General features: G+C 31.6%; 1 protein-coding gene across 1 annotated transcript in view; it reads right to left on the bottom strand.

Annotated features, from left to right (window-relative positions):
• The window catches only part of mle (dosage compensation regulator mle), a 144,925-nt gene extending 133,901 nt beyond the window's left edge, over positions 1 to 11,024 (bottom strand). The window contains exons 1-2 of the mRNA XM_085811245.1: positions 10,088 to 11,024; positions 1,505 to 1,628 (exon numbers count right to left, since the gene is read on the bottom strand). Of these exons, the coding sequence (XP_085667371.1) occupies positions 1,505 to 1,618 (114 nt within the window). The 5' untranslated portion in view covers positions 1,619 to 1,628; positions 10,088 to 11,024. The remainder of the gene's footprint in view (positions 1 to 1,504; positions 1,629 to 10,087) is intronic.
• Between the last annotated feature and the right edge of the window lie 16,257 nt (positions 11,025 to 27,281).

The raw sequence follows: 27,281 nt of genomic DNA, 5'->3' as shown, positions 1-27,281 counted from the left end.
CGTCTTATATGCTGTCAAATACGGTATTTCTGGTGCTATTGTATGCATGGAAGAGCAATCTAGTGCTCAATTGCATTTAATTAACATCAATAATTACAGAATTGGCCACTGGTAGCAAGTGAGCATATTTTTTTTCATTATCCTTTAAATTTAATGATCAGTGTACATACTTCAATATTATTTAAAGTTATGAAGATTCATTTTCTTCAACTGTTTTTGCTAATGATGGAGCATATCTTAGTGCTCAATCATCAGGCTAGCAGTTATTCATAAATTATAAAAATAATTCTTTTATACATAGATAGTATTTCTAAGCGTGGATCAACATCATGCATTGCAGAGCAAACTGGCACTGCTCTCCATGTACATACATACTGACATGTTTTAAATTTAAAAAGATATCAGAGAATTTTTATTCCAAAAAAAAAAAAAATTTTTTTTTTTTTTTTTTTTTTTTTTTTTTAGATTTTTTTTTCTGTACTAGATATGCATATTTCTTGCAAATAACTGCATCAATCAGTAGGTGTATTCGGAGACATATTGCGACAATATGAACTGTAAGAATGACGAAACTTACTAGACAGATATTCTTTAGACCAGCAATAAATAAAGCGAACAGCTGGCTTTAACAATATTCAGCTATTCTCAAACTAATTTCCTACTCGCATTCAAACACTTTTCTGGCAATTTTTAACAGTACATATTCATATAATTGGATCACATTTTCATATAATTTCATATAATGATTCTTCTCACTGTTGAGTACATAACATGAAAGTAACAAGATATTTTACTGAAAACATTATTTATATAATTTAAGGACATTTTAACCTAATTCTGCACTTTGGCAAATACTCCCTGGAAATCTGTGCTAGCTCTTCCTAAATTTAAAATTGCTTCAGTAACAAAAGTTTATTAAAACTAATTCATAAATGAATGAAATAGAACTGAAACTATAAATTCATTTCATATTTTCCTATCAGTGTGAAGATGAGGTTTTAAAAGTTATTGTCATTAAAACCAAGTATCAAAACTTAATGTGATAGGGAAAATAAGGCTAACATTATCTCAGTTTTTATTAAAAATTGATTACTTTTCAATAAGTTTTTAAATTAATAGTACATGTGATAGAAGCTGTACATTAATGAATGTTTCTTAGATAAAAATCAGAACAAAATTAAATGTCAGAAATACAGAATTTATTCATGTTATTTCACAGAAAAATATACATATTTCAAAATATATTTTTTCGTGTGTATACATAAGCATCAATATTTTTTAATTATCCAATTAATTTTTTTATTATTTGGTTCTCATATTTTCTTATTTATAATTTATTTTCATTTTCTCCCATTTATATATATATCAAAATTAAAATATATGAAGAGAGATTTTTCATGTACTATAGGCTTCTTGAAACATGGAATTTTATTTAAAAAGTTCTACAAGAAAGAAAAAGGTGAAAAAACTGATCTTCAGAAAATACAAAAGAATTGTTTCCTACCTCGCACAGAAATCTTTGTCTTTGTTTAGATCCAGCAGCTCTAACTTCATATGATGGTGTAACTTTATTCTTTCCACACCAAGCATAAAGAAATGACTTTGTAACATCACCCATTGTATATTCACTGCAAAATAAGCAATAATAATTAAAATATTAAATATTCTGTCTTCATAAGGAAAAAAAATTTTTAACGTACTTCGTACTTTTTGATTACATGGCTAATTACACAACAACAAATTAACTAAATTAAAAATGTAACAAACACCCATAATAAAACTTTTTTTCTTCACAGTCTCTTGCCCTGGTGTACAGCAATCTGTTTAAACTTTAAAAAAAAAAAAATCAAAGAATTGCAGAATTCTCGGCATCACACAGTAACTTGGTACTGCTCTCCACGTACAGATCGATCTGTTTTCACTCAAAATCATCAGATAACTGCACAAATTAATTTCATGGAATGTACATTCCAGCACTTCCTACTGTTAGGCAAAATATCATATACCTGCAAAAAAAAAAGGTAACACTTTTTTTTTTTTTTTCATTAGCAGGCCAACTCCTCAATGGCTTTATGATGCATTATATCAGAAAAAAAAAAAGCCACAGACTAACCACAATAAGCAGAAAGTTTCAAAACCACATACACTGCATACTGGTGTAATGTAACCATTAACGAATTGCTAGATAAATTCTCTTTCATAAAATGCTGGGTTGCCAACTTTGGTGACATAGTGCTTTGTCTCATTATTCTCATCAGGCTGGGCAGATAGTCAGAAAGTACCATGATTTCCTAAAATAGCATAATGTTAATGTTCCCACTACTTGGAAAATCATCTATGAATTCTACCAAATGAAGACACACTAAACTGTAAAAATATTATGCAAATACAAAGTATTCTGTCTTGTCAGTTGCATAATCTAACAATTAAAAAAAATAAAAAAATTCCTACAATAATGTCATCATACACTGCATTTGTTTTGATTTATGAAAGCATTGGCGAGTTTTTGTTTTGACAACCAGTATTTTGGTTTATAAGGGCTGTAATTCTGGCTTCTGAAATATCGAATGATAATAATTTACAGGATTGAAATATGCTATTTCACTTCAGTGTCGCATTTAAAATGTTACAATTATGCCCTTTTTTTAACATATATTAATCAAGGGATCAAGTTTACAGATATTATATAATTTGGACATCAGTAAAATACACTAATGACACGTACACAGCTCTTGATTCATATATGGTTAAATAAAATGCAGGCCAAAAGAAGAATGGCATGCTTATTGATAAGGAATTTTACACAGCAAAGTTCATGTTTCAGTATCACTATTCAAATTACAAGAATTCTGACAAAATACCAAAAAAGTTCTGGTTTGGTTTATTTAATTATGAAGCATATACGGGCTATCTGCCTAAGAGGAGGGATGCCTTTGTGGAACTCTTTTTGAGGAAAACTGGATCATAAACATGAAACACTTGGGAAAATTATACAAGGTAACCAAAAACGTTCTTGCTGTTTCTGATAAAACATTGGAAAAGAAACGTCTCATAATAATCATCTCAACATAAAAATAGTCACCAAACCTGGTGATAAAGTAGTTAGGATGGGAATCTGAACATTGACCGAGAGTATAAAAGCGCATTGCGTCGGTACTTCAAACATAACTCACACAGCGACTGATTGAAATGGACACTTCAAAGGTGCTTGTTCGGAGTTGTTTGCTATATGATTTTAAAGTGGGCCTGTCAGCAACAGAATCAAGTTGCCGAATTTGCCAGGCTTCTGGGGATGAGCCATTAACAAACGAACCAGTAAGCAATGTTTCCTAAAGTTCAGGTCAGGGGATATATCTTTTAGTGATGCACCACGCAGCAGTCGGCCACAAGCGCTGGATGATGAGGCCCTGCGAGAACCATAGAGAGTGGCAGTAGCCAAACATGTGAGCTTGCAGCACACTTCCAAGTATCTGATGAAGCAATCAGTGTCTATTTGCACCGTATAGGAAAGGCATACATGCTGAGCAAGTTGGTACCCCCCTCATTGTTCGAAGCAAACAAGCAACAGCATGTTGCTGCCTGTTTGTCAATGCTTACTCAACACCGCAATGCATCCACATTTGATTGAGTACTCACCAGTGATGAAAAGTGAGTCCAGTATGACACACCAAGGCATTCCAGACATTGGTTGTCACCACAAGACTCTGTGCTGAAGCATTGTGAGACCTTCCCTCCACCCACGAAAGATCATGCTCTGTATCTGGTGGACTAGTCGCCAAGTGGTGCACCATGAGCTCCTCCGGTGGGCCAAATCATCATGGCAGGCCTGTACTCGTAGCAACTGGAATGCATGCATCAGGCACTGATGCATTAAGAGGCAGCATTGATCAATCATTAGAGTGTACGCCTCCTCCATGACAATGTGAGGCTGCATGTGGCTCAGAAGGCCAGAGACATCATGAAGCGGCTGGGCTGGGAGACACTACCCCATCCATTTTACTTGCCAGACCTTGCGCCAACAGACTACCACCTTTTTCATTCCCTGGGCAACCATCTTCGTGAAAAATCCTTCAACAACCGGCCCGACCTCAAAAAGGCCCTCACAGACTTCTTTGCATCCAAGATACCTGAGTTTTACTGCGATGGCATCGCACAGCCAGCAACTTGTTGGCAAAAGGCACTGGATGCCAATGGTAATTTCTCTGAAGATTATGCCAATTATTAATTGTTATACGACTCTTTCTTTTTGACTGTCCAAAATGGCAAGAACTTTTTTGGGTTACCTTGTAGAAATGCCTATGCAGCTAGCCCATTCGCCGGGATTCGAACCTCTGTGAAATTACCCAGGGTTAAAAGGAAGGTCTAGGTCAGGGTTGGCCTAACTTCATGTCAGTAAGAGACGCATCTAGATTTTCTAAAAGCCACAAGTTCATATTTACATCATTATAGAAGTAGTAGAAGAGGTTTTAAATAGAAAGATATCCCTGATAACTTTGTAAAAGAAGTCTAAACTAACTAATTACTTCCTTTTGGATACTGAATAGTTTTAGTTTACTATATTTCATACATATATTTTATATGCATAATGAGCTGCACAAATTGCCTATGGGAGTCGCATTAGGCTCGCGAGCCGCACTTTGCCCCCCCTGGTCTAGGTCATTCCTTGTCGATGTGATCCTCGTAGGCTGAGTTAACATGAAATAGTCTGACGTCTCTATGATGCATCTGCTCTGACTTCATCTGTTTAAAACTACCAATATGGACATTCCAAATTAATTTTAATCACACATATTGTTTTCTAGTAAAGCAGCGTCAAAGTCAAACTGGCATTCCATGGACCACATACGGCCTTTGAATTTTATGCTGCCTGAGAATACATTTACTGTAAATAAATTAGCATTATTATGGCAAGAATCTGAAGAAAAAGTACAAGATTTTAATGGCCTGGAGTGGAATTTTACGTTATATTCGTTACCATAACGCTTCAGAAAAATCTAGAAATAGAGCTCATTAATTTACACTGTGATATAAATCTAGTTGAAAGATTTTTTTAAGATACAAATTTGATTTAACTTTTATTAGTATTTGTCAAAAGATAAATATCTTAATTTTTTAAATAAGAATATTTGCTTTGTTTCTGAGTACATTTACATTAGAACAGGATTTTTTTAGCTGAAAATTAATAAGTCTACGAAAAGAACCAGACTGCTGATGAGTATCTACAATTAGTGATGATACTTTTTAGCAATTTCCCTCCAAGATTACAAACTTCATGAAATTCTGTTTTGCATCACAGAAAAATCTAATAAACAAAAGAAAGAAAATAGGTTGTCATTATTTATTCTCAAGTTTTGTCCCTCTTGGGAAGCTTTCATATATTTCTTTTAATTTAAATTAAAAGTAAGTCACTTAGTAGTTCAATATATTACAATTAATTAATAAATGCCAATCTGAAAATTTTAATATTTAGCTGTTTATTTCAATTCTACATTGCAACCAACATAAATTTCTTGCAAATAACATTTTTTAGATTTCAGACATAAGTATAAATTTGATATTTTTCTTTGTGTTATTTTTATTCTTATTTTTTTTACAAATATCTATTAAAAAGTTTTTAATTTAATTAACAAATTTTGTTAAAAAAATAAACACCACCTTCACCCCCCTCTCCTATAATTGCTGTCTATCTGCTACTTTCAAATTGTGTGTTGGCCCATGTGCAATGTAAATTTGAGACAACAATTGTATTGTTTATGTAATACATCTTCTTGTACTGTAAGCAAAGTGACATAAAATTCATTGAAATGAGACAGATAGTGGTATTGTATTTCACATTTTTCCAAAGGACAGTTTGCTTTTAGCGAAAAAAAAATGGATACATGTGTCTAAGACAGGGTTCTATTAATGCGAAAAACGGAAGAATTTGCAGGGATTGAGAAGATGACATGAAAATTTGCTTGCTTGGATTGTCGCAAAAGAAACTGTTAAAATCCAATACTGTGTGAAGAAAAGGAAAATAATGCAGTGCTTTTGAAAGACTACACAATTAAATTTGAAGAAAATTCATTTTGAGGCCGCTTACAAAAATGATGATAGGAATAGTTGCGTTATTTTCTTCCTTTACGTTCGTACGGGGTTCGTAGATTTGCGTGAATAACGACAACACTTGATGAAGTATCAAAACACACTTTATTTAGCCAATATTAATCAAGACAGCTCCAATAACACTTTTTTCAGTCGTCGAAAATCTACTATAAACACTTGTGTATCGGACAGGATGATCAGCACCATCTTGAAATTGGTGCCGATCCTTCCTGTCGCCGATCGTGGCATAAAAAAAGACACTATTCGATAAGGGGTATAGTAAAGTAAATTTTAACCAGATTTGGGGGGGGGGCTAAATTTAAAAAGCTGTTATTTTAGTTATCTTAGAAAGAGTAATAGAATTCTACCACTTAGTATGCAGATAAAGAAAAGATAATGACTGCCATAGTTTTTTCCCTCCATGATTTAATGATAAATGCACAGGGTGCAACTTTTAAGAAATCATAGCACATTTTATCTATTACTAGTAGCTTCGCTGCCTGCCTTCATCTGGCTTTTAAATATACTGGAAAAATGGCTGAAGGGAACACCAAACGTTAAATTTAAAAACTGCGTAGAATTTTACTCTGCAGAAAAACTTCATAAAAAAAGTTATTTCGTATAACAAAATTACAATGAAATAAGCAATATCCCTTAATACAAATATTAATTATCCTAATAAATAAATTAATCAACTTAATAAATTAATTAAGCACAAAGAGTATTTATCAAATGGCTGCAGAATCCAATAAAAATACTTAACTATTTATTCAAGAATCAATCCGTGTTTATATTATACAACAACAGAAGAAACAGATGATTTTTAACTCGCAGGGATGCATGCTTGCCATATAAGCATACAGATGTACAAGCTGAAAAATGTCTCAAATTCAAAAGTAAAGAAAGTAATTTGAATATGGCAAAGCATACAAGGGCTCTCTACTAAGAGGATGATTCCTTTATGGAGAACTTTCTAATGGAAATTGGTTAGCATTCTTGCTATATATAGGAAAAATTATAAAAGCCAATAACGCACCCAGCCCATTCACTCAGCCATTGGATGGGCTAACTTAAGCTCATGGGCAAATTATTATTATGAGAGAAGAGAACATGAAAAATTGTTTGTTAAATTGAGGACTGCCATAACAAAAAATGCTTAGTTTTCTAGCTTAGAAAAGAATGTTCACTAAAAATTTAATGTCTACATACATACTTTTCTTAGTACTATATATGAATAAGCATGATTATTTATTTATACTAAATTAGCATATTAATTATAAAATGTGATATCACTGTTAAATTTCTTTTAAGTAATATGTATTTAAATATTAAGTGTCCTGTTTCTTCAGTTGATTATGGCAAAGCACTTAATAGCTATCTACATAAATGGAGACGTGATTTTGTGGAAGGGCTTTCAAGGGAAACTGGCTCCTATTTTGTTAGATATGAAAGCAACCACTTTTTTTTTTTATTTTTAAGAGTATCCATTAAAGCAGCCTGTTCACAAGGATTTGAACCTAGATAGCAATCTCACCCATTCTGCTATTGGAATGCTACAAAATATCTTATCATTGTTAGAACATTTTAACTGCTTCCCTGATTATTCCGAGTTATCTCGGGTTCATATATATTGCAGTTAATTACTATCCCGAGAAAACTCGGGCGAAGCAGAATTTGTTAGTACGATTTCTTTTATCACGGTTTTACTCGGTCTGGAGGAAATGAAAGGAAATATTTAGCTTTGATTGGCAGTTTGCCAAATTTTGTTGGTTGCGCGGTTCTTTTGGAGGGACTGGTCGCATGTTTCCCTATTGTATAGTATATGTTGGCTTGTGGATTAGTAATGTATAAAGAAGGATGCATGCGTTGGAAAAAAATAAAATAATGGCGACGATGGAAGATAGCGAAAGCGATCATTTTTCAGATAGTGATTATGAAAAGGTTGGGAAAAAAATTTTAAAAAATATGTGTACATGGTATTCTTTGAAATTTATTGTTGTTAATTTATTAAAGCGAGGTGTGCGTAGTTCGTAGATTTGTTCGTTGCCTAGATTGTGCCATTTATAGATGTTTTTTTAAGTTAAAACATATCGCTGTGTACATGGACTCTTATCAAATATTTTTGTTTAGAAACTTTAAGTTTTTGCTATCTAAATTTTTTGTTTTTGTTTCAGATTTTTAGCTTAAATTGTGTGTTCAAAATGTGGTTTTTGCATTCGCGAAAACTGTGTTTTTGGAAACATTTTAGGCTTAAAGTTCGAAATGTAGACAAAAGGTTTAGATAGCAATATGGCAGCGTGTAGTTTCTCGCCAAAAATGTTTGGCGACTTGAGGGCGCATATCAGAGTAGTTCCATTTCCCTGAACAAATTTTGGCTGCTAAACTTAATTTTCCCCCGAAAAAAGTATTTGAATAAGTGATCAGCCAAATTCTTTTTTCGCAAAGACCTCTTTTGATAACTTCACTTTTAGAAAAGATAGTGTCAATTTCAGACAAAATAATAAATAAGTAAAGACTAAATTACATGTGCCAATGATAAGTGTGTTGCAAACTGCAAATAGTAATAAAAGAAAGAAAGAGGAATGAAAGAAGGAAGGCTGCTACCTCTAAACAGTGCATTAATGGAATTATCAGCTTTAAATTGATTTTGCAGACTGCCGGGCTTCAATCTTTGATCATGGCAGTATTTGAATAGGTTTTTATCAAAGACACATCAACAACATCAGCTGTTATTGCTATTTTCGACAACTGTTACTGCTATTTTCGACAGCATTTACTTTTACTGAGCTCTGTATAGTTGTGTTTCCTTACAGTAATTTACAGAAGCACTAAGATTTTACATGTAGACCACTTTAAGATGGAATGCAAGTTAACTTAATAATGACTTAATTGTTCTTTTTATTTTTTTTATTTTTGTGTGTATGTGTGTAACAATATATGTGTATGCAACATTATTCAGTACCCTATGACTCTACAAGCACGATAAAAATTATAATGGAATTTATAATAAAAATTTTATAATGAAATAATTTTTTGCTCAAATTTTATTATATGGATTCCAAAAAAATTTCAAAATAATACAGAAAACATACATTTTCGACTCCAAAATGGTTTTTCTTTTTTTTAACTGCTTATGGTCATTGCTTATGAATTACATCAAATGACAAAGAATTCTATTAAGCAATATTTAAAGAAACGAGGAATTCTTATAAAAGTCTTACTGTAGTAAAAAACCCTTTTCATCCTTAACAAGTACACCAACATGGATTCTGAAAACGTCAGTATGATAGATGTTACATCGGGTCAAGTGCAAAATCGCCCACTTATTTCTTTAGCGCTTTTTACAGGAGTAAGAATTGGATTTTTCTCAATTTTCTTTGACTTTTCAAGTGAAAATAGGTCAATTTGTACATGGATAAAAACAAGGGAGTGAACAATGCCATTTTTGTGCAATTCTGGAATGTTTTTTTGAAGTGAAAATAGGTCGATATGTACATGGATACCGGGTATGTGCAATTCATAAACACGCGCCAAGCAGTGGATGATTCTGCACTTTTCCCGTTAAATCTTATGCCCTTTGAGGAAAACATGCTAATTACAGCTATGTTTACCTTAATTGCGATTATCAGTCTTTCTTTCCATTTACATAAATTTCCTTTTATTATTCTCCTAATTACTTTTAATGCGCATTTCTTTATCTTAAGCAGCCTATCACTGCGCCTAAATCTATACTTAAATCATAATTTTGCTACAATAAATATAAAAGATTTAGCAGTATATCATGATGTTATTAAACTGTTTATTTTTATAGAAATGATAAAAATAGTAACTTAAATTTTAATTAACAAAGATTCGTAACTAATTATAAGCTATCCAACAATTCGAAGCGTCAGAGAAGTTATACTAAATATTTTGTGCATGATTTTATAAACAGAAATTAAACATATACATCCACCACACCCAACATTAACAATGTATCAAGCAATCAAAAATCAAAACTTACCTTCATATATAATTATATATCACTGACACATGTAACTTTCACAAAACAAATCAGTAGCTTCACATAAGTGTAAAGATGACCGGCGGCTTTTAGCTGAAGTTTAGATGTCTTCCGCATTCAATCCTAAAATAAAACACGAGATCTGGAGAATAGCTGGTCCTAAGACATTTCAATTTTATAGCCATACATTCTAAAACTCAGCATATATTACTATAAATCTGGTTTTGGTTTTATTAAAGAAGCAACTTAAGAAAAATCAAGGACATTAACGTCTTCTTTAGGCCTCATGTAGTTAATGAGATACATTCTGCAAGAGAAGAAGAGGAGAAATATGGTCACACGGTTTAAGAACAACAACATCCGCACGTGCTATCTCACCTGCAAATGTATGGTGTGGACATTCCTTGGGTCTAGCAGGTCCCTTATCTTGGGGTGATCCTCAGTAAATCTCTTACATGGAACCCACACGTTACACATATTCTGAGGAAGTTTCGAGCTAGTAAAGCTTCACTCTTCCTCTTAATTGCTCGAAACAGTGTTCTATCTATTGATAATAAGTTGCTCATTTACAAAACCACGTTGCGTCCAATTCTTAGTTATGCATGCCCCGTCTGGGCATACTCGTGCAAAAGTTTGAGAAAGCAGTTACAAGCTGCCCAAAACGGGGTATTGCGTATGATATGTAATGCCCCCTGGTACATTCGGAATAGCCAAATTCGTAAAGAGTTAAGAATAGAGGATCTTTGTGATTTTTATTGCCGCCTATCTAGAGCATTTTATGATAAACAGGAACTTCTGGACAATCCTGTGGTTGTTAACTATTGTTATGATACTAGGGACCCCAATTTCAGTAAACGCCCAAGGGCGATCCTAAATGTTAGTAATGTGTAATTTTGTATATGTGTTATGCAAATTGTTGCTCAGATTCTTTATTGTATATTGTTCTTTTTTCCTCCTGATTACTTTTTGTTTTTACTAGTGGCACTATGGCGTCGCACTTCGTATTTTGTTTCTCTTGTGTGTACATGTATTCTTCTGTGAAATAGTTGTTAAAAAAAATAGTTAATTATGTATGGATTAGTAATTAGGTACTTGACGAAAAAATATGTATTTAACTATTAGCAATTATGAATTTAATCTCTTGCTCATTTAATTATTTAGCACACTCAGTTATATTTCTCATAATTCGAAACTTTTATCATGTTATTCGATGAGGGGTAGGGCTATGCGCCCAGGCACCCTGGTTAGTTAAGCACCGCAGTTCAATTTAAGCACGTGCTATATTTACAAGAGTCGATAGCAGATATTCGGCTGAAATTAATTGCATTTTCGAATTTAGAAATTTATGGCTACTGCGAGAAATTAAAAAATACGCTTCGAAATGATTTCTCTATCCTTGATGTCAACAAGAAGAGTCTTTTGTTCTTCAAGGTAAAACATGTGAACAATATTTGTTTCAAATTAATGCCGGATATCACGGTACTTATATCAAGCTGTGCTAAGGCCGAAATCAATTAATTATGAAACATCTGTCCAAATTTCTGCAGGAAACGAAGTAAGATTTTAAAATTTTCTTATGCACAGGGGTGTTTGTACTCCGGGGATTTTGAACTTCGATACCCGGAAATTCCGGGGATCGTCGTTCAAAAGGAAGTAGGAATAATAATGAATTATTTATTTTGATCTGGGTAATTTTGTTTGCTTTGAAAGCAGAAAACGCAAGGTCAGTGTGTGTGGTGAAAACTTTTCCTTTCTTTCTCCAAAGGCAGTGATAATGCGTGAAAAGGAGGAAAAAACTTCTTTTTTGTTCTTTCCTTATTGCGAGTTATGACTCATTCCCCCCAGTTCTCGGACATTCTCTTCTGGATTCTTTTCGGCAAGTAGGCGCGGAAGAAAAAAAAGGGAGAGACTTCGTTCGACAAGATGTGCGATCACGTGACTCTGGGTTGAAAGGTCTTATCTCTCCTGGCGTGGCGCCAATAAGTAGAGAAGGGGGATTTTTCACCGTATTAGCTATTTGTCATTGATCGCTTCTCAACTTTTTTTTTCTCCGGTGTGTAAAAATTTCGTTTCATTTATTGATGCACGTGTAAATTTTTCGTTTTGTTTATTGAAATATTTTTTTATTTATGTACGCAAGAGAATTTCACTATGAAATTTCTCGATATAAATAGTGATATTATACAATTAGAAGAAGGTGTCCAGAATGCATTTAGGTGGAATTGGATTGAACGGAGAGATGGTAATGGGGATACCATCGCACATGGTGCAAGAAAATAAATGTTGCTGGACAAGCATATTGTGTTTTTTGTAACTCACTGCTGAAGTATGGTGGGGAAGGATTCAAGGCTTTCACAAATAATTCTAAAACTGTGACGCACATAAAATATTTAAAGTGCATTAGACATTCAATGACTTTAAGTAATTATGCTAATTCAAAAAATACTGATGACTTACTGGAGACTGATGCTCGGCCATTGGATATAGTGACAAGAAAAGCACGCCAAGAGGCATTAATAACTTCGTTTATCGCCGAGAATTCTCTTTCTTTCAATGTAGCTCCCAATTTAATTGAACTCTGCAAACAGTTGAGCCGCGATCAGACGGGACTAAACTCGTTGGAAATGTCTAGGACTACTGCATGTTATAAGATGAAATACGGGCTCGCAAAAACTATTAAGGAAAATATCATTAAAACTTTAAAGGAGACTCCATTTTCTTTAAATTTGGATGAAAGTACTAGCAATGCTCAAAAAAGTATACTGGCAATATTGGTGCAGTTTTATGACAATAATCAAAATGAAGTTGTAGTTCATCATTTTGCATTTCTAAAGATGGAATCTTGCAATTCAGAAGCTGTTTTTAAAGCAGTTGTTAATACTATTGAAGATAATAATGTTCCATTGGCAAACTTAGTGTATTAATGGACTCTAACACTATGCGTGGGAAAAAAAAGGGTGTTGAAACCAGACTACGATCACACAAAGCACCCCACTTATTAGATATTGATGGTGACACATGTCACACAGCTAATAACTGTGCAAAAAAATTTGCTTCATGTTTTGATAGATACTTAGAAGATTTGTTTGATGACATCTATTTTGATATGAAAAGCTGCAGTAAAAGAGAAAATTTTTTCAAAATCTGTGAATCCCTTGCCATTAAAAAACTTAAGCCCTTGAAGAGACCACACCATAGGTGGGTGTACATTTTATGTGTTTTAGAAAGAATCAAAGATCTGTGGGATGCTCTTATTGCATTTTATTTTCACTACTTGGATAAAACTGATAAAGGGAATTATTTTTCTTATGTTGAAACTGTATACAATAAAAGAAATATTTCTGCAGCTCAGAAAAAAATTGTTGAAGGGGTGTATTCTTGCTTGTATTCCCAACAACACATATCTAATTAGTTTTACAGCATTAGATCCAGAGCTAAGAGGTAAAACCAGTACAATATTAGCTTTTGAAAAATTATCATCTTTTATGTCCCATATTTTTAGTGATAATGAAAAGTCAAAAGTAGAAGCTGAAATAAGGTTATACCAGAGTGATATTGATATCACCAAAGAAATGCTCTACACATATGATGAAAGTGGAAATCAAGTCAAGTGTACAATTGATAAATATTGGCCTAAAGTTTTTAATTTAAAAGATGATTTCACACATGATTATAAGTATCCTACACTTGTCACTGACTATAGAACCTCTCTTAAGATTAATTCCCTAGATGCACTGCAGACTATTAAATATGATTTAATGGCTTCTAAAGAAACCTCATGTGAAAAATATGGCTCAAAAAATCCAATGACTGATCCAATTCACAAAGATCTCTTACTGAATATGAACAGAAGTTGGAAAACATATCAAGAGGACTTAAAAATATGTATTTCAGATGAGTCACCTATAAAAGTCTCTGAAAAACCTTCTACATTAGCAGAAAAGCAAACTGCTTCTATCTCTGCATGTGCAGTTCTCGAGGAAATTTCTTCAACTGTAAATGAGGAAAATAAAAGTCAACCTTCCTGCAATTATGAAGTTCACCACAAAAGAGAGATAAGCCCACAAACATCAGAAAATAAAAAAAAAGCAACAGAAATTAGATAATTTTTTTTAAAGAATTAATTCAGGTAATTTAAAATATTTACATAAAATGTAGTAGTTTATATATATGTTTGAAAATTTATGGTTATTAATTTTGCGAAAAAAGTAATTCATTGAACTTTTATAGGTGCTACTTTGGTAGACGGTTGCACGGATTTTGGCGAGTAATACAACTTATGGTAAACCCATTGCTGGATAAGTTATTTATGGTAACCGATACTTTGTTGTCATTTTATTTAAACAATAATGCGTTTTATTGTGCATAAATTCCGTGTTTAAAATATAATTTATGGCTTTTAAATATTAAAAATCAATTTAATTTTGCATTTTTATTTGAAATAAAAATTTTACTGTTTATCATATTTTATGTTGTGGATGATGTAATCAATGACGTCACCTTACTTTAAAAGTAATTCGTTTTAATATAAATTTAATCTAATGTTTTAAACATTATTTATGGCTCTTAAATATTAAAATACAATTTAATTTTGCATTTTTTTAAAAAATGATTTTATTATGTATGAATTTTTAAATAATTTTAATTCTATCCATGATGTAATAAGCTCTTTGATTGGTTATAGAATATTTGTGCATTAACGAGCTGTAATCAGCTCCCTGATTGGTTACTGACAATTTGTGCATTTCCGCGCCGTTTTAAAATTTAATTTATATCTTCGAATTCCTTCAAAGATGTTATCTAAATTATGATTCTGATTTTTTTTTTTTTGTGGTACTTATCAATAAACAACAGGTTAAACACTCAAAAAAATGTAAGTACATATTTTTCTTTTATTTTATAATTGTATACTTCAATTTTTGTTAAAAAAATTAATGCACTATTTTCAGAAATTGCTGAGATAATTATTGTCCATATGTTTTAATGTTAATTATATTCTATATAACGTATTTTAAAGTATTTGAATTTAATAATCTAATTCTTTTAAATGTTGGTATGATGGTTTTTAATTCGATATTCAATTTCAGTAATATTTTAATCTAATTAAACGTTGGCCCAATGTTTTTATTCTCTTCTTTGCTATATGAAAGTAATAATAACCTTAGTATTTATACTCAAAATAAATGTATTTATCTACACTTGCCTGCCATCTTAAAAAACGACATTTTCAACAAAAAATTAATCCATTACTTTTAACGATATTTATTTAATTATTTTTTAAGTTTCGAATACTTTACTATGCGTAAAAACAGCGTTTTTCAAGATGGCTGACGTTTGTAAAAATCGCGCCAACGTAAATCGCCAAAAATCCGTGCAACCGTCTACCAAAGTAGCACCCTTTTATAATTAGGTCATTCAATACTTCACAATTGTAATTTTTCATTTCTCTCCCTCCTCCTTCTCGAAACTCCAAAATGTCGGTAGTAAGTCCGTAAAAGTTTCAGGGGATTTTTTGGGGTCCCACAAACACCCCTGTATGCATGATGCTTACCATTATTAATAATATTTTCATTGAAAATATTAAGTGTATATCAGTTATTAAAAACTATTCCCTAGATCTTGAATAAAATTTTCGAATTTTTAAATGTAAGTGTAATAATAGTATATTCAGAGTTCATGAATAGGTTGTTCTAAATTACTGAAATAGCCGAATTTGTGAAAGATCTGTTTATCTGCAGGAACATAAATACAAAACAAACTTTCTCTGATAAATTATTGTCATAGATAATTTTATACAATTAAACTTTTATTAATTTCATCAGGATATGTTTTAATATTTTAGCTGTTGTAATCGATTTATAATGAATACACATAAATAATGGAATGTTAATGTTTTTAATACCTTCCATTGTAGATATTAAGGATTTCAACAATATTAAAGTATCACTAATACTGAAACATTTTAATATAAAAGGATGCTTTTATAAGAATTTATACTTAATTCTAAATTTTCAAGGGAGATTGCTGACTATTTTAGTTTAAATATTAAAATTAGGATGTATATTTAGTCCTTAAAAACCAGTGGTTGTGTCGATCCATAGTTTGAGATAACATGTGCCTTAGGTATATGCATTAGAATTACACTATACTTCAGGTCAACCTAAATTGAAAACACTGGATATAGTAGAAAGTGTATGCATCCGCCATAGAATATAGTTCTACTATTTCGAGAAGTAATATTGTAAAATTTACGCTGTGATGTATGAATACTGTTGAACAAAGAGAACTGAAGGGAAAAATGTGTGAAATGATAGATTACGTTGCGTCCAGCTTTTTGTTTAAAAATTTGCTAAATCGTGTCAATCATTTAATGACCAGCAGGAAGACATCCCCCTTTTTTGGCATTATTGGCGAAACTGCAAATTCCAGCAACCCCGACCTCCCCCCACTCTTGATGAGAAAAACAATTAAGGCAGTGCTCCACAACCGGTGTGCCATGAGTAGGATATAGGTGTGCCGCAATCAAATACATGTATTTGACATTTTGCAAATTTTTATCATGTATTTAATACACAATGACAATTTATTTTCCTTAATAATATCTATTTTAAATGTTTTTATATATTTCACTGTTGTGTGGTTGTGTGTGTGATTGTAAGTGTGTCAGCATTTGAATTTTTTGGCACTTCCTTGATAACTCGGAACTCAAAAATATATAACTTTTTTAAGCGCAGGTATCACATTGATAATTATTATGATTGCATATAAATAAATATATTATGGTTTTATAATTGTATATTTTTCAAATTAAAAACAAAAATTTATTGTAAATTTTGTGTATAAACCAATACATTAGCTTTTGGTGTGCCACAAAAATCCAGAAAGATTTTTTGTGCGTTGCAGGTGAGAAAAGGTTGCGGAGCACTGAATTAAGGCATTCATTCACTGACCGGGAGGAGAAAAAAGCAATTGTTATGGTATTCTTCTTCATCTTCGACATAGGTGTATAATTTTCAACCTCATAAACCTGAATTAACGTTCAGATTATCGTAATGAATGTTTTTTGTCAATTACGGGAGGACATTTTCCTAAGAAATACGATAACGATATTGTTACTTGTTATAATCTTTGCAGGATTGAATATCTGAGTTAAAAAAAAAAGCCCTTTCCAATGCCACAAATTAAAAATACAACAGCCGTTTTCAAGGGAAAAAAAAAAAAAAAAATAATGGCAGGCCTACAAATAGTTATAAATAACATTACAAATACAAGCTAACAAATCCCTTAGAAATAATATGGAAGTGTCGCACCAGTAGCCGAGTGGTTAAATCGCTGAATCGTTTGAGCATAAGCGAACAGGCTGTATTCATGGTCTGTTTGGTTTGTTTTCCCATGTGTAACGTGAATACGAGCTTTCCTTTAGAAAGTCCTCCACGAAATGCATCTCACCCCTTAGTCGGATATCTCTTGTGTGCTTTGCTATATTCAAATCACCTAACCTAACCAATCCGGATGTACTGATCAATTAAATTAACTATGGTAGAGGGAACAAGGGTTTCTGTCTAAAGGAAGAGATGGCTTTGTGGGGAATTTATAAGGGTAAAGAACTTTTTTTATATAACACACTGACGGACTCCTATGCAGTTCAGAGCTTACAAAAGTCATTACCAACGAACTCGCTGCATACTACCAGTATTTCACGGCTTAAGCAACTCTATCATTAATGCGCTTGACTTACAGATAATTCTATCTAAGGAAAGGAATAACCAGATTTTTTCATATGATATGTTTGTTGCTTTTATACCTCAAAGGAAATGTATGGTTTTTGCCTAACTTATACAGTCATACACAGTAAATTATACAGTCATTCACATATAATTCGCAGATTCTCAGTGAGCTGAATCAGTCTGCTTTTTATAAATTGAGAGATGTAAAAGCAATATATTCCTTTGCGCGAAGCAAAAGGCCCACATTTCACGCTCGCCACACATAGACGTTTCATTCGTCAAAGGATAAAAACTTTAATTTTAAAATACAAGCAAACTGTCGTTTAACACGGTAAATGTTTTAAAAGCAATAAATGTACTTCTTAAGAATTTAATTGTTTTTATACTTTTTTAGTTCTTATGAATATTTGCACTTTGTTGTAACTAATATAAGACATTTCTAATTTTAATTGATTAGTGGAATTAATTGGTATAAGATCATTTGATTCTTAATTTTTAAGTTTGTTTCACAATTTTTAATATTTTTCTAATATCTTGAAATTTTTAATGGTAAGCTCTTTAGTTGACCGCAATCTGAAGATCTTAATTTCCAGTCTTTTTATTCATCTTATTTTTGATTTTAAATAGTAATTAGAAAGATAGGATAAAACTTACTGTAAGAGGGTGATTTTCTGAGACTGACTGGAAATGCGTGTTTCTCAGGAGACAATTAATACAGGATATAATTTTCATAATGTCTGCTATAAAATATTGTCAGAGTTTTTTAAACAATCGCAAATTAAAACCTTTAAAAAATAAAAATAAAAATTTCCCACTCGTTCACTGTTTTGGTAGCAACAAGCCACATAAACTCTTAAAATTTAAGAGAAAATAACGTAATACAAGATTTTTCAAATTTACATATTTTACTTTTAACTAAGTGAATGATCTTGGGGGAAAAAATTGACTCAAACTGCAAGGAATACACTTTTAGCTCTTTCAGTTTCAAGTTTTATAGATCATCAAATTAGTATTCATCACATTTAGATAATAGTGAAATATTTCACATAAATTAAGACAATTAATAACATGCTCTACATTTTACATTATGATCAACTATCAATTTCAGCTGCAGCTTCAATGCATAAAAAGATTGTTATTTAAATACGCTGGATTTGGCAAGAAGTCACCAAATGTGTAGCAAATTGGAGGAATTGAATCTTCGCGGGCAGTTTGCTGCGTATGAATAACTTGGAAAAGCTGTGAAAAGGCCATTTTAGCCTTGTACGTGTTCTCGGGTTAGCTTGTCGTGAAGTATAGTCTATTTCCTATGGTAGATCTTTTCAATAAATGCACTTACAATAAATACACATAAAATCATTTTGAGCTATATTATTTTAATATAAAAAATTCTGCACATGAATTATGAAAATTGCAAAATTAAAAATAACTTCAAATTTATTTTTTGAATATTTAAAATGTATACAGATAGTAATTTTTTATTATTTAAGATTATAAAATGAAGAAAAATTAGTTTCACAGCTAGTACAGCAGTGAACTCAGTTGCACAAAACTAAATATTAAATTTTAAGTTGTATAAAATTACATATTAATTTTGAACTGCACAGAACATTGGCATCGTTATTCTTACATGATTTAAGACCCAACTGCATTTCCGGAAATTTGACTATTACGATTTTCAGAAACCAACTATTTATATTTACTGTGTCTGCTTGTTAAGTTGATAAAATTATGACTTAAAAACATTTATGGTAACTTTCTTTTCAGTGTAGAAGAGCATTCTATGTAAACATGATTTTATGTATGCATTTTTACATTTGTTATAAATGAATTAATTATCAGATCAAGGAAAGAATTCATAAATAAATATTAACAATCAAAACATGGTAAACAGAGAACAAAAGAGTATCATGAACTTAACAATAACATATAAAAGTTATCAAAATTATAAGAAACCAAATGAATGAACAGTTAATTAATGGATGAAATAATAATTAAAGATTTCATAACTAATTAAAAATAACCAGAGTTTCCAAATTTTCAACACATCTACCATAGCACAAGCTTGTTTGTTTACATTAGCAGTTCGCAGCAGCAGAAGTGGCTCCCTTCGAACGAAAAGGGAAACAACTGCGCATGCGTGAAATATCTACCGCCAAAAAGCACCAAAGCTCGCAGCTGATCTCGAAGTTTGACGATCACATTTATCAAGAGTTTAAAGCTGTGTGACTCCATTTGCCCGCCTCCATATTGACGGATATAAAATCAAATCAGACATCAAACTGCGTAGTGGTTAATGCAAGTTCAACAGCCAGTGAAAGTGAAACTTCACCTAATTTTCTTATCCATCTTTTAACACGTGTTCCTCAATTTCCTGTACACGTCGCGGAAGAGGAAAATCTCGGCCAGGTTGGGTACATCACAGAGGGGGAAATTCTCGCCAAACTTCCCTCTTCTTTCTAGCCAAGGAGGTTAGAATACATGGAGATGGCGTCTCTGCTGTCGCAATACGAGGAGAGTGAAGCCGGGGGAAGCAAATAAGCCACGCCTCGTGAGGGCAAGAAAACGCTTCCCTTACTATGTGAAGTGAGGTTAAACGTCAGCTTGTTTGAAGTTTTGAGTGTGTTTTCTGATTTCTTATGTGAAGACGTGAGAGGGTTATAAGGTACTGAATGGTTACATTGAAATAATGTCTACATTTCGGATTTCATTTCAATATAAAAGAATGTTTTTTTAACATGCATAAATAAGTAGAATAATTGAAATGTGCGTTTCAAAAGCCGTCAGCAAAGAGTTTGAGTATTTTCTCGGTGTGACGTGCGCGAAGAAACATCTATAATTCTCAGATTTTTCTTCAATTAATGGTTTGAGTATTATACTCGTAATTAACTGAGTTGTAAAAGCAAAACGGTAAGTAAACAAGGGAAGGGGGAGTGGTCAGCTCATCGTGGAAAAGAAAACGCGTTATTTTAAATGTGTGATCATATTATATTACAAGTCATATTTTATGTATTTAATTTTATTTTCTGTGCAAGTAAATATTTAATAACAGGATTTAATTTGGGGTGAAATTTGTGGGAGTTTTAAAAATAACAATGCAGAATTTAAATATTATTTTTTATCATTGTTCATGCAATTTAATATTTTTCAAAACGTAAGTAGTATTTCTAACATGGAAAATTGAGAATTATACTTGTATATATTTAGAATAACTAAAATATAATCAATTAATGGTTTGAGTATTTATTTATTTATTTTCACAATACCTTTATTGCTAGCATTCATTAATGACAGCATGTAATTACATAATGCATTTCTCATTTAACTCATTTTAAGGGAATCAGTCCCTTTGTACATATATTTTTCCTCTGCATTTCAGAGTAATTCAATTTGTAAACTATGATTAGTTCATTTTATCTTTCAATTTTTGCTAGGAAGTTCAGTCTAGTTTTTACATTTATTTCATACATATATAAGTCAAATGATATTTATTTCACATATGTATTAGGAATTTTAATAGCACTTTGCCTACTTTTACATTAAGATTTCACTGTTAAAGATTGACTGGTGCTGATTTGTTCAAAAATAAAAAAAACTAATCATAAGCATTTTTATTTTATTCAAAAAAAAAAAGTTTGGTTGATCTTTACAATATGGTAACTGGTAGTTTGGCGACATTTTGGAGGCGATAAAGGTTACTACCTGGGACTTTGGTAATAATGTGAGCAGTACTCAGTTCCGATTACGCATTATTTTGCGTGAGGGAAATGAGAGATCATGGGATATGTCATGTGATATTAATGGACGAATTACGGTTCTTTAATCGGAAAAGGGGAAAAATCGGGAAAAAATGTGGAAATTTTGTATTTAGCTTTATTCTGTGTTGTGTGAAACAGTGTTGTTTAATTTTTGGATCCCATGGCCCTAACTAAAGTGAATTCAAAATGGGTATTTAGGCATTGTGATAAAGAGAAGTTTGCTTTTTATTTAGCAGAGGAAGTATGGAGGAAAAATTCGCAGAAAAAATCTTTCAATAATTTTATTGAATGAATTAGAAAAGTGTATCCGCCACGTAATCAAGACTCTGAAGAAGATTAGGTAAGTTAGTATTTTTAATTATTTGAGGATATTATTTTTATGCATTGTTCTAAACGTAAGGTGGAAAGGAATTTGGTATTATTGGGAAAATTGTTATTAGCAATAATTTAGTTTAAAGTAATTAGGATTGTAAGGTAATTTTTATTAATTTAATGTATGTGCTCATTTATATTTTAAGTAGTGTTTTTGAATTTAATTATATTTTAATGAAATTATAGTTATTTTGTGAATTTTATGTTTGTAGGAATTTGGTATACGTTTTAGTTGAAGTAATGTTGTTGTTGTTGTATTTAATTATGGCAAAGCACACTGGGGCTATCTGCCTAAGGGGAGGGATGCCTTCGTGGAGGACTTTCTAAGGGAAACTGGCTCGTATACACGTTACACATGGGGGAAAACTACGAAAACGCCCATGCAGCCAGCCCGTTGGCGGGATTCGAACCTCGGACCGAACTACCAGTGTTCAGCGACGTTACCGCTCGGCCGCTGGTGGGCTTAGTTGAAGTAAACATGCATGGAAATAATTTAAATATCTGACACTAAGTATTTGTAATGGTTGCGGTATGAATTCGTTGGTGACGTTTATAATATAATAGATGATTTAGAGGTAAAAGTTTTTGGATATTTTATTTATTTTATATGTGGAAATGTTCATATTTGTAAAGGGTAAATACTTTTTCGCGACCAGGTAATTTCATATATGTTCTTTCTACCGGGTTTAAAGATTGAGAAAATTGTCATGTATTTTCGTGAAATTTTTCTAATTTATGAGAAAAAAGCAGTGTACGTGGATATAGTGAAGAGTGTGCGCAATACCATTTTTGTGCAATTCTGGAATGTTTTTTTAAGTAAAAATAAGTCGACGTGTACATGGTTTAGTGATATTTTAATTAAATGATAGTTATTTTGTGAATTTTATGTTTGTAGGAATTTGGTATACGTTTAAGTTGAAATAAACGTGCATGGAAATAATTTAAATATTTGAGACTAAGTATTTGTAATGCTTGCGGTATGAATTCGTTGGTGACGTGTATAATGTAATAGATGATTTAGAGGTAAAAGTTTTTGGATATTTTATTTATTTTATATGTGGAAATGTTCATATTTGTAAAGGGTAAATACTTTTTCGCGATCAGGTAATTTCATATATGTTCTTTTTACCGGGTTTAAAGATTGAGAAAATTGTCATGTATTTTCGTGAATTTTTTCTAATTTATGAGAAAAAAGCAGTGTACATGGATATAGTGAAGAGTGTGCGCAATGCCATTTTTGTGCAATTCTGGGATTTTTTTTTAAGTAAAAATAAGTCGGTGTGTACATGGTTTATGTGTATGTGTTATTTTGAAAAACGCATAAGGAGTATGGTATTGTGCACTTTTTCCCAATTTTGCAGTGAATATTTGTCATGATTAAGCAGTTTTGTTTGATAAAATTTCTAGCATAAGTGTAATTCGGCTAGTAGATTGTTGGAAGAAGTGTTCAGTAGATAAGAAGAAAAGAAACATGTCTTTACTTCGTGAAGACAAAATGGCGGCGGGGAAAAAAAATAGAGGGTTGTTGTAGGAGAGTTGGTTGCCAAATTTTCGCCAAGTTACCATAATGTAAAGATCAACCAAAAGTTTATTTAACATGTAGAGTTCCATAAGAAAAAATCATGTATAAAAACTATAAAATATGCAAATACAAACATTATTTTGTATTATAAAATATACAAGACATGCAAGTTATAGAATATACAAGTGATGCAATATTTCTATCATTAAATAATCAGGTTATCTCAGTTCATGAAAATTTTGTGTGCATGAAAAGTAATTTATTCAATAGTAAAATTCTAATTTACTATAAGCATTGCACAAATGATAGATATATGTAACTACTAGTTAGCTGATAACATAATATCATTTTATAAAAAATAACAGGATATAACTACATAAGTTTTCAAGGAAGAAATATCTGTGTCGTTAATGAAGCTACAATAATTTATAGAAATGATAAAGTGAATTGCATAGATATATATAAATAAAATTTTACAAAATAAAATAAATTACATACATAAATAAAATTACATAAATTACATATATAAATAAAACAAATAAAAGTATGGTATATTACATCATAACTTCAATTAATGAGCAGTTCATTCAAGACATAACAAGCTCTGTTTGTGAAACAGAATGCAGACAAATTCCATCTGAATATAAAAACTGTAAATTACTCAAAGAAAATCTCAATGCAGTTGGTAATTTGCTTACTGCCCTTTAAACAATACCAGTTTTGTGAATTTCTGTCGTATTTTCTGTTTGTGTAGAAAAAGGGTGTTCTGTTTTGCTTCATAATGAAGCCGTATATTTATGTAATGCATAGCAATGCATTTGACTAAATAGAATAGATGATTATGCTCGGGTTCAGTATCCAGAGCATGATTTTTTAAACTTTCAAAGATGTTTACATCAAGACATTTAATTAAAACATCTGTAATTATAGTTTCGACTTTAGAAGTATTAATTTCTGACAGAGGATACATATTCAAATATCTTCTGAAAAGTATCTCAGTCTCTTTACATATTTTAATGGTATCCCAAGAAGGAAATATAAGTCCTCCGCTAGATTTTATATCTATCAATTTCCAATTTTTTTCTGATGAATAAAGTGCTTCAATGCATTTAGAGCAGAAAATTGTTTGTTCTGTTTTCCGAACAATAAAACCCGCAATATATGCAATAGTTTCTTCTAAATATTCACTAGGCCGGAAATATAAAGAAAGACAGTAATCAGCCAATATATTATCATTATGAGTTGTTTCTTCATTTTCTAATATGAAATTTCTTCGGCTACTTTTATTTATGCCTTCTGTTGGATTTTTGTGTGAAGAACATACAAGGATTTTATAGTTTTCTATTGCCGAGCAATTTCCATTTTTATTAATTTCTAGTTCTTGATGAACAAGAATTTTTTTTAAAGCAGAAATGAATTGCCTGCAAGTTGGATTATTATTGCAGCCAAATTTTGATCTTATATACCCAAACAGAAGCTCTATGTTATCTTGATTAAATTTGTACAATGGTATATACTTCAGTTCTTCTTTCTTTACTAATTTTTCGAACACTCCCTTGCTACTTTCAATACAGATTAAAAATCCTAAAAAACCTGTTTTTCTGTTGCTAAGTACTAGAGGTGTTTTCTCTCTTCCAGAAAGGTTTTCAATGTAAAACTTTGCTTCGCTGAAGAATTGTAAAATAGTGGAATAATTTTCAGTGCACATTGCTTTTTTATAGGAAGCCTGGTGAATACTTCTGGAATTTAAAATATCGAATAGCCTATTAAATAATTTGATGAATCGTATTGTGCCTGATGCATCTTGAAAGCCATGAATTTCTTTTTCTAAACAAAACTGCAGAGCATCACCTACTGAATCACTAAAAAGTTGTGCAGCTAAATTTACTTTCATTGGTTGTTTTTTCCAAAATACATGGTGCCGTTTCAATTTATTTGCCAAATGAAGGCCCTCTTTCTTCTTGTAATTTATTTAAATTAACTATGTGTTCCCACTGAATTGTTTTATGTTCATAGTCAATTAGAACACCTTTGTCCCCAAAAGTATTTCTTACCAATTTTAAAGCATGGCAAGGATCCAGGAAGAAATATATGGGTTGCTGTGTTGTGGGATGGAGGAAGAAAGTTTTAAAATCATCCAATTCAAAACTGCAGCCTAGATTTTTCATCATTGAGAAATTTGAAACGTCACCATCACATGTCAGACTAACAATATTAACATTTGCTTCACTTAACCATCTTAAGCAATTAAGAATAACTGATGCACGCTGCTCTCCACTTAATCCAGCTGTAAAAAAGTAGCCTACTGGAAGCTTCCAGTTACTATTAATACAATTTACCAATAGTACAAAAACTTCTTTTGCAACAGACCTTTCGTCACCATCTAAATGTGTTCCAATATCAATATATCCAACATACTGTTCACCATTCCATTCTACATGTTGTCGAATTGCCATTTCGTCAACAATTAATGAACAAAATACTGGATATTGACTTGTTGAACTTTTTGCTTTCAAAGCTGCTAAAGCTTCTTTGCAGAATCCTGGTGATGCATCTAAACTTTCATACCATTTAGAAATGGTACGTGGATGTGGTAACCCAGTGTCAAATTGCTTTCTGACGTAACAGTATGCTTTGGGTGACAAGAAATTTAATGCAAAAGAACGAAGTTGGGGGGAGTATTTGTTATGTTTTTTCTTAAGACGTAAATTAATTTCTTTGGAAATTTCTGGAATGTTATTCAAAAGTTCATAGTACTCATCTATAATTAAATTTTTATTTTTCAATTCGAGTAGAATATTTTTACACGAAAGCAATCGCTTTTGTAAGCGTCGTTTTGTTTGTTGCAGCCCTTTAACTTGAATTTTTGCCTTCTTGAGTTGCAAAGAAGTTTTCGTCAGTTTTACTTTCAACGTTTTTTTTACAGGAGAATCTTCTGTATTACTGCATGTTTCATCAGCTATGAATTCTCTAGTTTCTGAGTTGGCAGGAGCAGGTCTCTTAAATGGAACTTTCTTAGTCTGTGGGAAAAAAAAAAAAAAAAAAATTAGCGCTGAAATACTTACGTACATTAGAACAGCTTATTTAACATCTTATTGATCTAAATATATACAGTGAATCGTCTCTTGAGATAATTAATAATCACAGTGGAGGTGATGTTCTACATTTATGTTCTTATATTCGCAGAAGTAATGATTGCGCTAATCGCTATGACAAAGCGCTTAAAGCTAATGCCTTAACAATTTCTGTAATTTTAATATTTTTTTATTTGTAACATACATTATTCCTTTTGCAGTATAAAGAGGGAAATCTACAAATATTAAGTATTAAGAAATATATATGTTCATTTATCAGTTACACAGTAGGACATTGATTATTTGAATGCAGTTTTAAAAAATTTTTGCCCTCTCAAAAATTAAATTATTTTTAAAAATCTTTTTAAAAAGTAAGGTTTAATAACATAGAGTTTCACACTGATTTAAAAAAAAATCTGAATCCATGCATTCAGAGAGAAATATATTAATGAAAACTAGTTGCTACAATAAATTAAAACATTTTGCTAAATACGAAGTTTTGGATTACCAATATATATCAGCCATTGAGGGACTCGTCACCAGAAATGCTTTTCAATGTTAGAGCGGGGAACTGATTTTACATCCAAGAGAATGGAGAAGACACATCTCAATTTTGAAGGAGAACACCCCGGGGAATGAATCAAAGAGTCTTCTTTTGTAAAATTAATGAATTATGATAATTTTATTTTAAAATGAAACATAAGGAAAAAACCTTTTGCTATAAAATATATTTTAAATGCT

Source organism: Stegodyphus dumicola, chromosome 2, assembly GCF_044657685.1.
Source record: "Stegodyphus dumicola isolate Sdum_Otavi_A_Nest chromosome 2, ASM4465768v1".
NCBI classification, from domain to species: domain Eukaryota; kingdom Metazoa; phylum Arthropoda; class Arachnida; order Araneae; family Eresidae; genus Stegodyphus; species Stegodyphus dumicola.
The sequence above is the reverse complement of the archived record's forward strand: the minus strand, read 5'-3'. Positions and strand labels throughout refer to the sequence as shown.